Below are 14,633 nucleotides of genomic sequence, written 5' to 3' on the forward strand. Positions count from 1 at the left end.
ACTAATCCGATTCGGGGCGGGTAAGTTTTAAATTCCTCCCAAATGTGATACTATCGAACGCATGCTCTCACTCCCACCTGTTCAGCTCACTTACACCAACTGAGCTACTACTGTTTGGTTTGATTAATTTAGTTTAAACTTGGTTAATTAGTGTAACTCGATATCATATTAATGCCTTCTACGAAATTTTACAATAAATTTTGATAAGTCTTTAATTTCATAAATCGTTAATCATTTTAGGGTCTTTTAAAAATGCATTTAAGTTTATAGATAACTCGATGCATGGTTCGGTTTTGGTCTATAATTTCAACTAATGAATAACTGGCCTTACGAGGCCATTTTGAAAGAAGAAGAAAATGTATATTCCACTTTATATACGTTGTTAATGATTCGTTTCTCTTTTCTACACACAATATGGAAACGTATACATATTGAAAATATATTTTTCTATTTTTTTAACCATATCTATTTATTTTACTTGCTCTATTATTAAATTTTTTATTGTTATGTAGAAAGTGAATCGTTCTAATATGCGTATCGATGACGGCGGCTGCAGATGGAGCATATCTTTAGTACTAGTGTAGTATCTACTCCTTTACTAAAAGTAGAAAATAACGATGGTTTTGGAGAAAATAACCATACAAGGAAGGATAAAATGATAAAAAAATATATATTATATTTTTTAAATTGAATAAATAACGCACCGAGTCTTCAGTACTACTGTAGATATTTCCCTGCAGATGGCACACCACCGGATTTTTGTCATGTAATCTCATTTAATTTAGGGGGGAAAGTGAAGAGTTGTTTAAATTTACTCTTTCAATTTTCTCATCAAGAATTGTAACTCGAACCTTTTTTTGTTATAAAGTAAATTTCTCACTTTAAAGGAGTTATAAAGTCAAATAGATAAGTAGTTTCACCAAGCAAAAAACGACATATAGTGCCTGCCTTTAATTATAAGAAATGTTTTTACAATTTAATCAAGTCGCAAATATCTTGTACATTGCATAAATATTTGTAATTTTAAATAAAGAATAAAAATACAAATTTTTAAAACATTAAAATTACATAATCAATTCAAATAACATCTAAAAAGTAAAAACACGTATTACAATATTTAAAATTGTAAAAAGATATACATCCAAAACAATTTAAGTTTAAATTTAAAAATAAAAAATAAAAAGTGATGTGTTATGATAGCGCAAAAAAAAAAAAGATTTAACAGCATTTTAATGAATAAATAATAATTTAATACATAAGATTGGATTCTGATACTTTTTACCCTACTCCCCTCATGATTGGAAATAATTTCTTTATAGAAAACAACCATTTTTGTCAATAAAAAAATCAACTTAAAGTTTTTGTTGAAAAGCCTTTTTCAATACAAAAACTAATCTTAACATGCACAGTATAAATGTCAATCCATCCATTTTACCATCTCTTCAGAACTCACAAATTGAAAAGAAACTAGGGTGCAATTTAGAGTTACTCGGGGCAATCGGAAGGTAATGCTACCTAAACATCCTTAGAATATAATTTAGCATTAAGTTTTAAGTAGTATGGGTTCATGGCAAAATTGCAATAACACAAAGCAAACTCCAAGAACAATATCCTTGAGTCCAATTTGACAGCCACAAAAGGGACTACGTTGTGCGTCCTTCCCACTTGAGATTCTATTTTAAATAATACATAAACAGATAAAATAATGGAAGTAAAGCTTACAAAGTTTAAAAACGGTAACATCATGAAAGCTATCTAGTAGCCGGAGGATGTAACTGCATTCTGGCAAGGATCAACAGAAGCGACAAAAGCCAAAATTGCCTTCTCTTGAAACATTTGCACGATCCATCCATCAAAATATATGAACAATGTCATATGCAAATCTTTATTTTGTCAAGAAGCACAACATAATAGCAAGAATTTCAGCACAAGAGATAAACACGGTAAGTTCAATTTTGTTAGGTTGTGTTTTGGTAGAATGCCACTAATGTTTAGTCAACCATAGCACATATCTAATAAACATGGCAATGGCTGCTCAAGAGCATCTAAAAATTTATACTATTTTACTCACAACGTTTGGAAGTTGTTACTTTTTGTAACTTGAACATAGTAAATATACTCAAATCCCCACCAACCCCACTTTTTTTTCATATTTATGAATTAAGTTCTAGTGCAATTTTGAAAAAACTTAGTCCATTACTCTTAGGTGCGACTGTGCTAGACATACAAGTATATGGTATTGAATTAAATTAAAATTTGCAATCATACTCCATCGAGTATTATTATAAAAGAGAAGGATACGTCCAGAACAGCACGAACGACTGCAGAAGTTTAAAAAAAAAAAAAAAGTTAAAATGCTGAACACATTACACATCCACAGACAAACAGTGCAATATATATATATATATATATATATAGAGAGAGAGAGAGAGAGAGAGAGAGAAGATAACACAAACCCCCCGCATACACATTATGATCTACATATACTGTATGTTTAACTGGTCACATAAGATCAGTAAGACGACTACATAGACCTCTAGTTCGGAAACTGCACAAACCATCCATTTGAAATTTGAATATAACATTAACGCCCCATCTTGTAATTTCAACAAACCTCAAGGACCTCTACATAACTTACCAATATATCAAGTAAATTATGCATTTGATAAACCCCCCTTCTTTAACTATTCTGTTCTCCCTTATTGGCCAGAGGAAAAAGCCCTCTTTTTGGCCTTCTCATATTACAAAATTTTATCAATGTTGATCAAAATTTTCGGCACCAAACACATGTCACACTCAAAACTAGAAATAATGCAGAAGAGAGTGTCTTTTAAGGTATGCCAATAAAAGAAAAACACAATATTTTCCAATGTTACAATAGCTGACTAAAGAAGTTTGCACAAAATCATGATCAGGTAACCAAGAAGTACATTCCGAATAAAAACATCAGGAAAATTTCTTATGGCTACTAATAGCAAAATTCAAGAACTGAGTAGTTTACATTACAAGCTTGCTAAGACAGAGACCACAGAGTCAAATGCTTCAATAGGAGATCACTCAATTGCATGAAATTCATAACTGTTGACTAAAAAATGAAACAGTATCAGATTGTTTTCTCCTTTATTTGATTGTTTTGAATTGGATTTTTTATTTATGTAAAAAAAAAAAATCTCTTAAAGTAATAGTTGTATTCCAGATGATATAAGAAAAGCAAGTTAGATACTTAGATTCTTGGAGGATCTTAGGGTGGAGCCCGTGGGGGATATTCCCTTTGTGGAGGCTTTCCCTTGACTCTTGTATTTCTTCCCAGCATCAATGTTCCATCCTAAATTTCTACAATACTAAAGATTAAATTTTGGAACTGTTATTTCCTTAGGAGCTTAAATGATAGAGAAGCTTTTCAACTGGAATCTCTTCTATACATGCTTGACTCTGTTCATTTGTCAAGTAACACAGAAAAGAGGATTTGGACTCTTGATTATTTTATCATATACTTATTTGTAATTCATTCTTTGACTTTCTTAACCATTTTCATAGTCCAGACTGAAAAGCTCATTGAAAATTCCTCAGTTCCTAGTAAGGTCCATTGACTTGGACAGAGTAGTGCTCAATATGATCAGAACTAATCATATGTATATACATAGACCCAACAAGGCTGTATTTCCAAATATGTATGTCATGGGTACCTCTAATTTAGAAAATGATGCACATTTATTTTTACATTGTTCAGTAGCTAAGTAAATCTGGAGTATGCTATTTGGCGTGTTTGGAGTGTGCTAGGTTTAACCTCTGGTTTTCTTTCAATTATGTTCAGAGAATCGGCCGGAGTATTAGGAGGGTAAAGTGTTATGGTAGTATACTTTGTATGCTATGCCTTGGCGTCTTTGGCTGGAGCAGAATGCTCATTTTTTAAGGGAAAACATCTGACCTAGACTTGCATTTCCATTTCAGCACATAGGTTTTTCTCATAAGGAGTCTCCTTGGTAAGCAAACAGAGAGCTTCTTTTAATAACTTTGTTTTGCTCTACTAGTTGATTGCTTTGTCTGAGAATATCTTATCCTAAATTTCTTTGCATTGCTTCCTTGTGTCTAATAAAGTTTATTCATTATAAAAAAGAGAGAGAGAGAAAATCAGGATCAAAATAGTATATAAAAGATATGGATATGTTCAGTCTGTTTAAATCTTTGCTGCTAACACAATTTCATGGACAAATCTTTGCCACTGCATCTTTTATGGGATAAAGAGGTTTTTTTGCACCATTCATGTTGTTCATCTAATGGTTTGTTTTGAGGGGGGGCTTTCAGTTGTATATCAGCAAAGAGTTTGGCTATGTCTACATCGTTGGTGTGCCTTTTGTTGCTTTCCCTGACTTTTTTAATTTTTATTTTCTTCCAGAATGATATATAATCCTCTAATTGTATACATCTCTAGCTTATCCAAACTAATTGCTTCTTTCATGAAAAATAAAGAAGTTTCTCATACACAAATCATGCCAAAGAAAGATGAAATGAATATAAACAATGTACCATTAGGCCACCCAAGAAGCCATCAAGTAGCACTCGATTCCAAGAGTCAAAGTATGTATGGATTGAAAATCTTGCTTTGGCTGCGAGTCCAAGTGATGTAACTGCCATAAGAAGTAAATAAAAGACAAATCCTTTCAAGCCTGTAAATCCCAAAATTCCAGCAACAACTCCGCCAATTATAGCCAAAAATGTTCGGCTGCAAAAGAGAGAAAGAAATTTTGATTGTAAACCATATACAATGTCAAACTGCTGCTTCTTTTCATGTTCCCCCCACCCCCATTTTCTCCTTTCTCCAGGAGTGCATTATATTTACATCTCCATCCATATTAAAATCACTATCCCAAACAAATTTGGGTCTCATACTGTTCCATAATGTGGTAGAGAAAGAAAGGGAAAAAAAGCATTCCTGCAGTTCGATAGTCCACCCCAAATACAATGCTCCTAGCTATATGTATATATTCAACACAGTATTAATAATTAAATTAATCAGCAGTCAAACCAAACCTGTAATAGACAATTTTCATGTTGCTTTGCATATTCTCAGCATTAAAAGTCAGCAACTCATTCAGTCCATTGCTTGATTTCTTCTCTGATGAACCTGACTCAGAATGTACAGCCATTATATCTGCCTTGTGATGATATGTTTCTGCAAACAGAAACAGAATTGAGTGATTTTGGGAGAAATAAAATAAAATAAAATAAATAAAGCTGTTGAAAGGGAAATTATCGGACAGGAACATGATGGACCACAAAGTCATGAATTCCATCCTAATTAAATCGCGTCATTAACAAATAGGATACTTGACACAAACACAATAACACACAGAAACAATGAAACAAATTAAAATTAAAATATTGGAACCTAAATCCTCCCAAAAACAATCAAGAATAACTCCCAAATTTCCCAATCTGTTCAGTTTCAAATTTTGCATATCTCGATGCTTACCCATTCCCACCTGGATACTCTTAATTGGCACAGATATGTTATTGCCAAATAAAATTTCTAAACTGCAGCAAATTTAACAGAACAAAAGGATAGAAGCAGAGAACATCATATATATCCAAATGGCCATAAAATAAATAAAACATAATTGCTATTTAAACAAAACCACGATTTAGGGTTTAGGGGGAGGAGGGGTGTACAGTTTAGCTAAACTAGTAGTTGAAACGCTAAACATTGAGAATTGAACTCCAACATTCTGCTATGACCACTCTCGCAATTCACACAAAACACCAATGTTGAAATTTCAACCGATGCATGAATTGAAACCCATTCAAAAGCATAAATTTTGCTCCAAAACGGCAACAGTTGACTATAAATTATCAATTTTAATTCAGCGCAGAATTATGGGGAGCATAGAGCAATCTCTTAATTCGAGAATAACCAAAACGCGGCGAAAACCGACTTCGTTGCTTGAATCGATTCACATCGAAAATTGCGAACTCAACAACGTTCTGATACTTTGGTATAAACATTTGGATTGGAATTTTTCAATTGAAGAAAAACATATTCTACATGAAATTCTTGTCGAAGTAAGAAGATCGAAAAAAATGGAGAAACAAGAGTTAGATTCGCTTACCAGTGGCTTGTTTCGTTTGTATGTTGATGTGGTGCGGTCAATACACTCCCTCACACCACCCTTCTTAGTTCTTAACCCTTTATTAGTCTCTTCTGGTCTTCCTCATTTATATATGGGATTTATCTAATATTAATCTCCTTATATATATATACAGAGTGAAAGTTTATTATTTCTTTTAGAATAAAGTTATTTTCAAAATTTATATAATAAATAAATTTTTTAAAATATACATCTATAATTATCTTAATTTCTAAAACAACGTAATTTTGTGATTGCTAAAAATAATTTTATTTTATATGACAGAAAATATATATATATATATATATATATGGATTTATTATTTCTCATATAACATGAGATAAAGTCATATCCTGCAACTTTAAAATTATGTCGTTTTGAGGGTTATATGAATTAGTGAATAGTGTTTTGATAAAATTTCTATAATAAAAAAATTACTGAAACACCCTTTATAGATTCACCTACCCTCAAAACGACGTTGTTTTATATATATAAAAAAAATATTTCTCTTGTCATATGAAATAAAATTATCTCCAGCAATCCCAAAACTTGAGAATTGAGAGAACTAATGAAGATTATTTCAGGAATTTTGTTTGTTCTTAATTATATAAATTTTATAAAACTACTTTTTATTAATTCTCTCAACCTTCGAAACGACGTAATTTTGAGTTGTTAGAAATAAATTTTTTTCTTGTGACATAAGAAACAATAATAAGACTCATGCTAAAGAAAAGAGAGAAAATACTAGTAGGATTACTCATATAATGTGACTCGCTCACTTTTATATGTGTATGATAAAAAAAAATTCTGCAAAAAAATACAAACATTAAACCATATACATATGAGGGAGAATATTCATACTACCTTTTTTCCACACCTCTCTTATTACTGTTGAATCAGCATTTTTTCTTTGAAAAATTTTATGAAAAAAAAGAGAAAAAAACTTTAATATTAAGACTTTGTACTTTTCGAAATACATATCTACAGTGGATGGTAGTATATAATAGTGGGGGGAAAAATGGTAGTGTGAATATTCTACCTCTATACATATATAGAAAAATATTTTGTCCTTTTAAAGAACACAACTTGTGCCCCTTTTAAAGGACAAACTATTTTCCGTACGTATATATCAAAAAAGTTTAGACGTGGTTTCGGGATTTGAAAATTTCACTTTTCTTTTATATCATAAAGTACTCTGCATTTTTTTCTCCTAAACTCCAAAATGACGTTATTTTAAGCTTGCAAGATATATTATCTTCAGGTACAGAAAATAAAGTTAATCCATATATAATATGACTTTAATGTTTTTACAATGAATATAGATAATAGATAAGTTATCTATATTCACTCTTAAAACGATGTTATTTTGGGTTAAAAAAATTATAATTAGAAAGATTTTTATAACATTGAAACAAATTATAATTATAAAAATACCTTAATTTTCACTTCAAAATGACATCGTTTTAGGCTCAATACAGATAGTTTATCTACATTGATTGCAGAAAAAATGAATCATATATATATATATATATATGAATTAGGATCATTTTATATTAGTATAAGTTAAAAACATGGGGCGATATTTGGGCTCAATGATGCAACATGGAAGAGCTACTAGGAATTTATATGAGAATGTTGTGGAGAAAGTTAGAGGGAAACTTCATATATGGCAGCAACAATGTCTTTCTCAAGCTGGCAAAATTGCTTTGGCTCAGTCAGTGATGGCAGCAGTTGCTTATTTTCATATGCAAAATGGTAAAATTCCTAGAGGTATCTGTTTGGAGTTTGAAAAAAATTCAGCGTCGGTTTATTTGGGGTGATAGGGAGAACCATAGGAAGTATCATGATATCAGTTGGGATATCCTTACATTGCCTAAGAATAGTGGAGGTTTTGGTCTGAAAAGGTCGGAGGTGATGAATGATGCCTTCCTAGCTAAACGCACTTGGAAACTTTATCAGAATTCAAATCAGCTTTGGATAAAGGTGCTTCAAGCAAGTATTGTTCTGGTAGACGTCGAAATAGCAACTTCATAGATAGGAATGGTGATTCGAGATTATGGAAAAGTATGTGTAGACTTTGGAAAGAATTGGAAGTTCGGCTTATTTGGAAATTGGGTGATGGTACAACTATTAACTTTTGGAAGGACAAATGGCTATTAACCCAAGAAGCTTTGGCGGATGTTGTGGATATAAGGGGGAATAACATTGATTTAAATAAATCGGTGGCTCAGTGGATAAATGATTATGGTGAGTGGAATTATGAAGAGCTAAGAAAATATTTAATTGGGAATTCAATTGATATGTTCTATAATACTTTAGCCCCTTGCAGAATGGATGGTCCTGATAATAGGTTCTGGAACCTTTTGGGAGATGGTACTGTATCGGTTAAAAGTCTATCTGGTTGTATCAGTGGTATTAGAGGTAATGGGGTTGAGGAGTCAAGAATATGGAAGAAAATATGGTGTTGGAAGGGTCCTCAAAAAATTAAAATATTTATGTGGAGAGTTGTTCATGGTAGATTGCCTACGAAAAGCATCTCTGCTTATTGGAATAGAGGGGATAATTCATGCCCGGTTTGTAGTATGCATAATGAATCTATTTTGCATGTTCTAAGGGATTGCCATGAAGTCAGGAACTTATGGCATACGATTTTACCTGGTCTTCTATGTGTTTCGTTCTTTAATTTGGACTTAAAGTTGTGGCTTGAGAAGTGTATGGATGTCGAGAGAGAGCCTTCAGAAGCGGGTCTATGTCTCACTACTTTTTTTTTAACTTGTTGGAAATTGTGGAATTGGCGTAATAGTTTTATACATGGTAATGTAATTCCTACTTTTGCCCACAAGGTAGAGTTGATTCGAAAGCTAGTTCATGAGGTGTCTGAAGCTTATTTGGGAGAAAAGGACATTGCCATAAATAAGAGATCCATGGTTATAAATGTTTCTTGGCAGTTTCCAATGGAGGGGTTTGTGAAGCTGAATACGAATGGTGCTGCGAGAGGCAATTCGGGTTCTGCTGCTTGTGGTGGTGTTATTCGGGATTCTCGTGGTAATTGGCTAAATGGTTTCGCCTGCAAGTTGAAAATTTGTAGTTCTTTCAAAGCCCAGCTCTAGGGTGTGCTTAGAGGCTTAGAATTGGCTTGAAGAGTTGGGTTCAGACAACTTATCTTAGAAAGTGATTCCACAAGTGTGATCAATATGTTCACCCCTCATGGTGTAGCAGCTCGTGAGAGTCATTCGATTTCTCGGATAGGAGCATGGCTTCATGGAGATTGGACTGTTAAAATTAATTACACGTACAGAGAAGGAAATGCTTGTGCAGGTATGACGAATTTTATTCTTAATAAGGATGATAATGTGCAACAGGTTACTTGTGAATAGCCTCCTACTGATATTCAGCTGATTTATTTGACCTTGCTGCTGTGGGCAGTTTGTGTGCTGTTGGTATACAGTGGATCTTTATTTTATTTTATTTTTTCTTTCTTTTTGGGCTCTAGCCCTTTTGTTTACCAAAAAAATAATTATATTCTTAATCTTAATCGTTAATTTCACTTATATCTAACTGCTTTAATTTTTTAATTGTAAATTGGATGTAGTTAAAATTTTTTGGATGTAATTAAAATTTTCTATAATGATATGCGTGAGTTTGTATCTCGAATAACGTTAGATCAAAATTTATCTTTCCATTTCTATCTCAAGATTCCAATATAATGGTGTTGAAGAAAGTAGATAAAGTATGTATAAAAAAAAATAGACATAATATCATATCCCTTATTATATAGCAAAATATTTTAACGTTACTTTTTTTTGTTTTTTGTTTTGGGTACACTCTGACCTTTCTTGCTTGCATAAAAACGATATGATACGTCGATTAAACGACTCTCTTTAATTGATTTGAATGATGTATTTATCAACAGGTGATTCAACAATTAGACTAGATTTGAATTATATTTCAAAAAATAAGATAATTAAATTTTTTTCTGTTTGCATAATTAATTTTTTTTTTTGGTAAATAAATAAGTAAAAGTGTGGGTGCTGTAGAAAAATTAAGATACTCTTATATTTAATAATAATAGGGTAAATTATTCTTCACAATCTTGAAGCTTGCTAAAATAACAGTAAATATTAAACTTGATCATAAATTTCAATATTTAATTGTCCCTGTTTTTTACTAACTATCCACTACTTTAAATAAAAATAATATTTTAAGTATAACTTTCTATTAATTACATTTGTAATAAACTATATTAATAATTTTTCATGTAAAACTTAAAAAGTTTTTAAAATCAATATTATTTCTTTTTATGTTTTGAATTAACATTTCCTTTAGTTTGTTATGATAGGAATCAGCTCTTACTCAAATTATATGGATTAGGTAATCCTCACTTTGCCGCTGGCCAGGTTCCCTTATAATGCGAGTGCAAAGCATTTACATTGGTTGTAAAAAATTAAAAAATTACTACAAGGCAACACCATGTCATTGCATGATATTCTTGAATTTTGTAGTTGATATATTAAATAGATTTTGCTAATATGGTGATGTTGAATACTAGATTATAATATAATATTTGGTATCATTCTGCAGTTTTGGTTTGAGAAATTGCAAAAACTTTTGCTTGAATTCCTGTCCTTAGGCCTAACTCTATATCAGTAAATCTTGAATGCAACATAAGGAAATTTTCAAACCAGATCGTCACATAGAGTGCTTTATTAGTCATTATAATTCATTGTCTGAGGTAGGCATAACAGTTTGACTAGAATTATGCTTAGTTTAAGGTACTCTGTAAGTAAGATCTGGCTATACGACCACCTGCACCATGAGGGTGGAAGCCACCAGGGACATGTTCATCACCTGTACCATATATTATCCTCAGTATTTCTTGTGGGGTTCTGGGATATGACAGTGAATCTCTGTCAGCAGAGAGAATGTTGCCAGAGACTCTGCCCTCAGCACCTTGCATCCTAGGAACCACAAGACCCTCATCTTTCAAACCTGTGTTTCCTAGCCTATCCCTAAGGGCTGAAATGCGGTCTGTGAACTCTGCCACACTTATTCCATAGGGCAGAACCTTCAAGGATCGACGTTCATATAGCAATGCTCTGATAACTGCATCTTGGCCAGACTCTACTCCCAGAAGACCTGCAACAAGCTGTACATGCAGCATCACACTATGTCATTATATGCATCATCTCTTTGTTTTAAGGTGCATACCATTTTGATTTTGATTTTATTTTATTTTTGGCAATTCTTAATTTTTGGGGCACCAAACATGTTAAAATTGTTTATTTACCATGCTATTTTCTTCTGTCCCATTTTTAACCAGATCAAATAAACATTATAACAATTATATGTTCCTTTTCATCCTAACAATTGGGATTTTTTGGATATCTTAAATACTTGAATTAGATATCTATAGTTAGCAATTAGTATATTAGGGAATTTGGCATTCCCTAGTAAAAAGTCTCAGCCAACTTCTGTAAAAAATACTAATTGTAACATTTCTTGACAAGTCTCAACTTCTTGTACCATATATTTTATAAACACGGGTATATCATATTTCATGTACCTAAAATACACATTACACCAAATGTTTTTGAGTTTGGGGGCTGTACCTTCTTGGCAGTAGCAGTTTGCAGAAGTGGATTGGCTCCAACATAACCAGTAAGGCCAACATAAGGAATAACATAAGATGCAAGCAGAAAGTTGATCTCATTGGCATAAGGATCAAAAGGAGGATGCAGAGGTCGCCCAAAGGCACTGTCCATTACTTTAGCAAATGATGCTGTGCTTAGATCCAGCAATGGTCTAGGGAACCCTCTCACTGTGCTCTTTATTGCTCTGCAACGAGAACACAACTTTACTTTAGAACTCTTCTCTTGGAAATACATATACATATACATATAAACTAATCCAAAATCCATCAAATTAAGGTCTTACAACATATATATATATATATATAAAAAGGGCCGACCCAGTTCAAATACCCACTTCGTGAGTGTCTGGGGAAGGGAATACTCTAGGCAGTCTTTCCCCTGCTTTTTGCAGGGAGGCTGATTCGAACCCGCGACCTGACACACCACGGCAAGCAAGCTTACCGCTGAGCCAAGCCGGAAAATAATTTCTACAGCCACTTTAGATAAGGTTGTCTACAGCTACCCCTTTTTCACTAAGTACGACCAGTCGTACTTAGTTATAACAATAAAGCTGTTCTTTTTTTCTCTTTCCTCAGACATTGTCGGCTGACGTGGCAGAGAGAGAAAATACAATTTCAATATACGATCGGTCGTACTTAGTGAAAAAATAGTAACTGCAAACAACTTTATCTAAAGTGGCTGCAAAAATATTTTCCCCGTATATATAACATAAGATATTGTAATTTTTTTTGCCTAAAAGAATTATAATTGAAGAGAGAAGAGAGAGAACCTCAAATGTCCAACTTCCTGCAAACCAAACTGCAAGATAACATCCTTAACAAGGATGTCAAGGTTGGCCAATCTGGCACCAATGGGAGGGGGTCCTCCCTCTGCTAAGTGTGGAGCAACTACATCCAATCCATGACCCAAAGACCCAAACAAGAAGAACTCAGCCTCTAAATATTCTAAATTTAGAGGAAATTCCAGAAGATCAACATCTGATTCTGGGGTTGCGTCACTTGCAATGAGCACAGAAAAGTAAGATTCTTGGGGGAGAACAAGGGAAGCTAGCAAAACAACAATGGAGGCAGTGACTCTAGAAATGTGGGGTGCCATGTTTTTAGGCTCTTTTTCTGGGTGATGATGTGCATATATATATATATATATGTCACTTATGATCCCGTCACATATTGTGCACTTATATATATAAACAATCTTTTTGGTTCATGCGTATGCTAGATACGTGGCCTGAGGATGCATAACATAGTCTAATAAGAATATCTTCAGTGATACACGTATGCAATGGATACTAAGTTTTCGGTGCATCTTCTACTCATAATATGACACGTGTCTTATTTTTGTCAAATTATTAATAAATAATTTATTTTAAAATCAAGTGAAAGAGTGATTTGATAAAAAAAATAAAACACATGTCATATTGTGAAAGAAAGATGTACCGAAAATTCAGTGCATTCATAGCACTAAAGAAAATTTTCTATTATTGGGATTTGCTACGTGGAGTAAGATACTAGCGGCTAGGATTTAGAGAAATAGGTTTTAGAGCATGTGTTCAATCTTTTTTAATATTATATTTGAGAGAGGTTCAAAACTTTAATTCTGATACCCGTCCCAAATCGGACTAGTCGCGATAAATCAATTAAAATATCTCCAAATTAATAAAGAGAAGTAGGTTTGAGTCATTAAATGGTGGGGGCACCTTGGAAGTGTGGAAGAAAATGATCTTTCTCTTCATTTGGATAGTGCTTCATTATCTTTGGTACTTGGTAGAGATATGTTGGTTCTCTTTGGGTTCAGGCTTTGGTTGGATTTGGAGTGTTTCAGTTATGAGGCACCGAAAGGATGCACTCATGAGTTAAACTAACTGATGATAATATCAATGGTTGCAGCTAATCTCGCGGTGGTATGATCTTGTATGATACAAAGTTTTATGAGTATATAGAATTAGGACGGGAAATAATTGATGCACAATCTTTTGAAAGATTGTGTAGTATTCAAATATAGCTCTATCTTTAAAAATTATTACAATTTCTGTTTAAATAAACTCTCTGAAAATAAGAAAATATACACATTAAGAAATAATTTTAAAAAACACATGCCATGCATTTAGTGCATGGTGGCTGTTTACTTTTACCAGCCAAACAACATAGATGGAAGAAAATTGTACTTCATCTTTTCTTTCATTTTAATAATTGCCAGTTTATAAGGGAGTGGGAACACTGACCCATCACCTAACCGAGACTTGTTAGATTTCATGGAGGATTTATGCACGAAATCTCCATCAATTTGTGGAGTCATTTAATCAAACCCGGCAGTTTTAGCGGATTGGGAAAGAAAATTACATTTCAATATTTCGCAGTATATATTTCTTTTTTCATTTTTGTTTCTCTTGACACGCAAAGAAAAACCAAACTTTGTGGTAAGTGACTCAATATATTTTAGGATGAATCAGTCTTCCTCTTTTAAGACATATTCAAATTATAATTCTGTCTCTTTTATTTTTTAAAAATCACATTTGTCATCTCTGGAAGATAAAAATGTTCTACTATATATATAATTTGAGAAAGATTATTCTCACAACCTATTTTTGTTTATAACCTCTTACAATCATATCTTAACCGTTGATTTTCGTCAATAAACAATTATCATTTATTGAAAATTAATAATTAATTAATAAATTTGATTGGCTGAAATGATAACCGTTGATTGACATAAATCAACGGTTAAAATATGATTATAAGATGTTGTAAACAAAAATAGATTGTAAGAATAACTTTTCTCATATAATTTATGGAAAAAATATTTGTCCTTTTAAAGAATATAACTGTATGTCATTTTACATAAGAGAGAGAATATAAAA

At 32.5% G+C, this 14,633-nt stretch overlaps 2 protein-coding genes across 2 annotated transcripts; both read right to left on the reverse strand.

Annotated features, from left to right (window-relative positions):
- Positions 1-1,521: 1,521 nt before the first annotated feature.
- Positions 1,522-6,214, reverse strand: LOC133297612 (uncharacterized). The gene is made up of 5 exons (XM_061496780.1): positions 6,108-6,214; positions 5,032-5,173; positions 4,528-4,723; positions 2,302-2,321; positions 1,522-1,883 (listed from the first exon to the last, which is right to left on the reverse strand). The coding sequence occupies exons 2-5, from the start codon at positions 5,145-5,147 to the stop codon at positions 1,853-1,855; spliced, it is 363 nt and encodes a 120-aa protein (XP_061352764.1). The 5' UTR covers positions 5,148-5,173; positions 6,108-6,214; the 3' UTR covers positions 1,522-1,852.
- A 4,673-nt stretch (positions 6,215-10,887) lies between these two features.
- Positions 10,888-12,871, reverse strand: LOC133297604 (ferritin-like catalase Nec2). The gene is made up of 3 exons (XM_061496771.1): positions 12,546-12,871; positions 11,735-11,960; positions 10,888-11,271 (listed from the first exon to the last, which is right to left on the reverse strand). Exons 1-3 carry the CDS (start codon positions 12,869-12,871, stop codon positions 10,888-10,890), a joined length of 936 nt encoding a protein of 311 aa, XP_061352755.1.
- Positions 12,872-14,633: the final 1,762 nt, after the last annotated feature.

This window comes from Gastrolobium bilobum, unplaced genomic scaffold (genome assembly GCF_033153095.1).
Source record: "Gastrolobium bilobum isolate Gb01-03AN ecotype WA unplaced genomic scaffold, APGP_CSIRO_Gbil_v1 utg8551, whole genome shotgun sequence".
NCBI classification, from domain to species: Eukaryota; Viridiplantae; Streptophyta; class Magnoliopsida; order Fabales; family Fabaceae; genus Gastrolobium; species Gastrolobium bilobum.